The sequence below is a fragment of the Oncorhynchus kisutch genome, unplaced genomic scaffold (genome assembly GCF_002021735.2).
Source record: "Oncorhynchus kisutch isolate 150728-3 unplaced genomic scaffold, Okis_V2 scaffold2905, whole genome shotgun sequence".
In the NCBI taxonomy this organism is placed as follows: domain Eukaryota; kingdom Metazoa; phylum Chordata; class Actinopteri; order Salmoniformes; family Salmonidae; genus Oncorhynchus; species Oncorhynchus kisutch.
The window spans coordinates 209,844-215,000 of record NW_022264850.1 but is presented as its reverse complement, the minus strand read 5'-3'; the positions used below and the strand labels follow the sequence as shown (position 1 = coordinate 215,000).

At 52.7% G+C, this 5,157-nt stretch overlaps 1 protein-coding gene across 2 annotated transcripts in view; it reads left to right on the top strand.

The window, feature by feature from the left end:
- LOC116371036 (COP9 signalosome complex subunit 1) overlaps nucleotides 1-3,892 on the top strand; it is a 26,722-nt gene extending 22,830 nt beyond the window's left edge. For both annotated transcript variants that reach the window (XM_031819964.1, XM_031819963.1), the window contains 3 exons: nucleotides 1-115; nucleotides 1,676-1,810; nucleotides 3,278-3,892. The exon at nucleotides 1-115 is cut by the window's left edge and continues 23 nt beyond it. In XM_031819964.1, coding sequence (XP_031675824.1) covers nucleotides 1-115; nucleotides 1,676-1,810; nucleotides 3,278-3,355 — 328 coding nt within the window. In that variant the 3' untranslated portion in view covers nucleotides 3,356-3,892. The remainder of the gene's footprint in view (nucleotides 116-1,675; nucleotides 1,811-3,277) is intronic.
- Nucleotides 3,893-5,157: the final 1,265 nt, after the last annotated feature.

Genomic DNA, 5,157 nt, shown 5'->3' with positions numbered 1-5,157 from the left:
AGACATGACTAAGATGTCCCAGTCCTTCAACACCACAGTGTTATCTCTGGAGGATGAACTGACCCAGCTCATACTGGAGGGACTGATCAACGCACGTATAGACTCTCACAGCAAGGTAACACACACACACACACACACACGTATAGACTCTCACAGCAAGGTAACACACACACACACACGTATAGACTCTCACAGCAAGGTAACACACACACACACACGTATAGACTCTCACAGCAAGGTAACACACACACACACGTATAGACTCTCACAGCAAGGTAACACACACACACACACACACATAGACTCTCACAGCAAGGTAACACACACACACGTATAGACTCTCACAGCAAGGTAACACACACACACGTATAGACTCTCACAGCAAGGTAACACACACACACACACACATATAGACTCTCACAGCAAGGTAACACACACACACACACGCGTATAGACTCTCACAGCAAGGTAACACACACACACGTATAGACTCTCACAGCAAGGTAACACACACACACATATAGACTCTCACAGCAAGGTAACACACACACACACACACGCGTATAGACTCTCACAGCAAGGTAACACACACACACGCGTATAGACTCTCACAGCAAGGTAACACACACGCACATATGGACTCGCACAGCAAGGTAACACACACACACGTATAGACTCGCACAGCAAGGTAACACACACACGCGTATAGACTCTCACAGCAAGGTAACACACGCATATAGACTCTCACAGCAAGGTAACACACACACGCGTATAGACTCTCACAGCAAGGTAACACACGCATATAGACTCTCACAGCAGGTAACACACGCATATAGACTCTCACAGCAAGGTAACACACACACGCGTATAGACTCTCACAGCAAGGTAACACACGCATATAGACTCTCACAGCAAGGTAACACACGCATATAGACTCTCACAGCAAGGTAACACACGCATATAGACTCTCACAGCAAGGTAACACACGCATATAGACTCTCACAGCAAGGTAACACACGCATATAGACTCTCACAGCAAGGTAACACACGCATATAGACTCTCACAGCAAGGTAACACACGCATATAGACTCTCACAGCAAGGTAACAGACGCATATAGACTCTCACAGCAAGGTAACACACGCATATAGACTCTCACAGCAAGGGTAACACACGCATATAGACTCTCACAGCAAGGTAACACACGCATATAGACTCTCACAGCAAGGTAACACACGCATATAGACTCTCACAGCAAGGTAACACACGCATATAGACTCTCACAGCAAGGTAACACACGCATATAGACTCTCACAGCAAGGTAACACACGCATATAGACTCTCACAGCAAGGTAACACACGCATATAGACTCTCACAGCAAGGTAACACACGCATATAGACTCTCACAGCAAGGTAACACACACACACACGTTTAGACTCTCACAGCAAGGTAACACACACACACACACACACGTTTAGACTCTCACAGCAAGGTAACACACACACGTATAGACTCGCACAGCAAGGTAACACACACACGTATAGACTCTCACAGCAAGGTAACACACACTAGCCGTAGACCAGTCTCTCTACACATCAACTATCACTACAGGTACACACCAGTCTCTCCCCAGTTCCCGTGTGAGTAAGTAACTTCCTGTATGTGTGATGTCAGATCCTGTATGCGAGGGACGTGGACCAGAGGGGCCATACGTTTGAGAAGTCTGTCCACATGGGCAAGGAGTTCCAGAGACGAGCCAAAGCCACGATCCTCAGAGCTGCTGTGCTGCGCAACCAGATACACGTCAAGGTGACCACAGCTGTTACCACACGGCCCCAGTCTAGACCACAGCTGTTACCACACGGCCCCAGTCTAGACCACAGTTGTTACCACACGGCCCCAGTCTAGACCACAGCTGTTACCACACGGCCCCAGTCTAGACCACAGTTGTTACCACACGGCCCCAGTCTAGACCACAGCTGTTACCACACGGCCCCAGTCTAGACTACAGCTGTTACCACACGGCCCCAGTCTAGACCACTGCTGTTACCACACGGCCCCAGTCTAGACCACAGCAGTTACCACACGGCCCCAGTCTAGACCACTGCTGTTACCACACGGCCCCAGTCTAGACCACAGCAGTTACCACACGGCCCCAGTCTAGACCACAGCAGTTACCACACGGCCCCAGTCTAGACCACTGCTGTTACCACACGGCCCCAGTCTAGACCACAGCAGTTACCACACGGCCCCAGTCTAGACCACAGCAGTTACCACACGGCCCCAGTCTAGACCACTGCTGTTACCACACGGCCCCAGTCTAGACTACAGCTGTTACCACACGGCCCCAGTCTAGACTACAGCTGTTATCACACGGCCCCAGTCTAGACCACAGCTGTTACCACACGGCCCCAGTCTAGACCACTGCTGTTACCACACGGCCCCAGTCTAGACCACAGCTGTTACCACACGGCCCCAGTCTAGACCACAGCTGTTACCACACGGCCCCAGTCTAGACCACAGCTGTTACCACACGGCCCCAGTCTAGACCACTGCTGTTACCACACGTCCCCAGTCTAGACTACAGCTGTTACCACACGGCCCCAGTCTAGACCACAGCTGTTACCACACGGCCCCAGTCTAGACCACAGCTGTTACCACACGGCCCCAGTCTAGACTACAGCTGTTACCACACGGCCCCAGTCTAGACTACTGAGATGGATCTTTCCTAGACACACATTAAATCCTGAATAGAAGCATTCTCAATGTAGATTCTTCACTCCAGGACTAGGTTTAATCTATGTCTGGGAAACCGGACCCCTGGGGATTAAGCTGCTTCCTCTATATCCCTCAATGGAAAACCTTGGATAGTTCACCTGGTGTTTTGATTTGGAACATGTTGTCAGAGCTTTTAATTTATCAGGTGATGTATTGTTTTAGTACTGTGTCCGTTGTTTGAAATCAACTGTTGTGTGCCCCTCGAGACAATTGATCCACCTCTCTCTCTCCTCTCTAAACATTTCACTGTTAAGTCTACATTTGTTCACTTCTCTCTCTCTCCTCCTCCTCTCCCTCCCTTCCCTCTTCTCTCTCTCTCTCCTCCTTCTCTCTCTCCTCCTTCTCCTCTCTCCCTCCCTCCTCCTCTCCCTCCCTCCTCCTCTCCCTCCCTCCCCTCTTCTCCTCCTCCTCTCTCCCTCCCTTCCCTCTTCTCCTCCTCCTCTCTCCCTCCCTTCCCTCTTCTCCTCCTCCTCTCTCCCTTCCCTCTTCCTCCCTCAGTCCCCTCCTAGAGAAGGCAACCTGGGGGAGCTATCAACAGCCAACAGCCAAACAACCAGGATGAGCAGCACCATGTGACAGGGACGTCCCGTCATGACACCATCGCTGGCTGTGTCTGGCACTCTGCTCCCTATATAGTGCACTACCCTATGGGGCCCTGGTCAAAAGTAGTGCGCTATGTAGGGAATAGGGTGCCATTTGGTACACAGACGATACCTGGTGCCTAAGAGTGAACAGAGGGAGTGTGGGGTGCCTGTCCACAACAGGCCTCAGGTAGTGCCCTTTTTTTGGCCAAGTCAAAGCTACAACTGCTAAGCTGGAGTCTGGCCAACATGGTGTCATTTGAGAAGCAGCCTATGTCATGGCCCCAACGTTAGCAAAAAAAAAACCTGCGTCCCCTCAAACGGCCCCCCCATCCCCTCAAACACCCCCCCGGCCCCCTCAAACGGCCCCCTGTTCCCTATGGTGCTCTACTTTTTTACCAGGTCCTACGTTTCCTGGCGGGACAGAAGACGAGAACAAACACAATGAAAATACGATGTCTGTTGACGAGACCCAACAACACCTTGTTACTCAGATGAAGTTAAAATAAAATGAATGTTTTGGGAGAGACGAGGTACTGCTGGCTGGTTCTTTGTAAAGAGATGTGCTCTGTACCGGGTGACAAACACTGATTACACATTGGGAGGGAAAAACACAACACTGATTACACATTGGGAGGGAAAAACACAACACTGATTACACATTGGGAGGGAAAAACACAACACTGATTACACATTGGGAGGGAAAAACACAAGCTGTTACTAAAGATACATACTAAATGACTCTTTCTTTGGTGGTGTTTAGATGAAGTCTCCAATACAGCCACAGACTTCTGTTACCACAATTACGTTAAGGTAATCTAGAGCAGTGGTTCCTAACCCTGGTCCTCCAGTACCCCTAACCCTGGTCCTCCAGTACCCCCAACCCTGGTCCTCCAGTACCCCCAACCCTGGTCCTCCAGTTCCCCTAACCCTGGTCCTCCAGTTCCCCTAACCCTGGTCCTCCAGTACCCCCCAACCCTGGTCCTCCAGTACCCCCAACCCTGGTCCTCCAGTACCCCCAACCCTGGTCCTCCAGTACCCCCAACCCTGGTCCTCCAGTATCCCCCAACCCTGGTCCTCCAGTACCCCCCAACCCTGGTCCTCCAGTACCCCCCAACCCTGGTCCTCCAGTACCCCCAACCCTGGTCCTCCAGTACCCCTAACCCTGGTCCTCCAGTACCCCTAACCCTGGTCCTCCAGTACCCCCCAACCCTGGTCCTCCAGTATCCCCCAACCCTGGTCCTCCAGTACCCCCCAACCCTGGTCCTCCAGTATCCCCCAACCCTGGTCCTCCAGTTCCCCCAACCCTGGTCCTCTAGTTCCCCCAACCCTGGTCCTCCAGTACCCCCAACCCTGGTCCTCCAGTACCCCCAACCCTGGTCCTCCAGTACCCCCAACCCTGGTCCTCCAGTATCCCCCAACCCTGGTCCTCCAGTACCCCCAACCCTGGTCCTCCAGTACCCCCAACCCTGGTCCTCCAGTATCCCCCAACCCTGGTCCTCCAGTATCCCCCAACCCTGGTCCTCCAGTATCCCCCAACCCTGGTCCTCCAGTATCCCCCAACCCTGGTCCTCCAGTATCCCCCAACCCTGGTCCTCCAGTTCCCCCAACCCTGGTCCTCCAGTACCCCCAACCCTGGTCCTCCAGTTCCCCCAACCCTGGTCCTCTAGTTCCCCCAACCCTGGTCCTCTAGTTCCCCCAACCCTGGTCCTCCAGTACCCCCAACCCTGGTCCTCCAGTAGCCCCAACCCTGGTCCTCCAGTAGCCCCAACCCTGGTCCTCCAGTACCCCCAACCC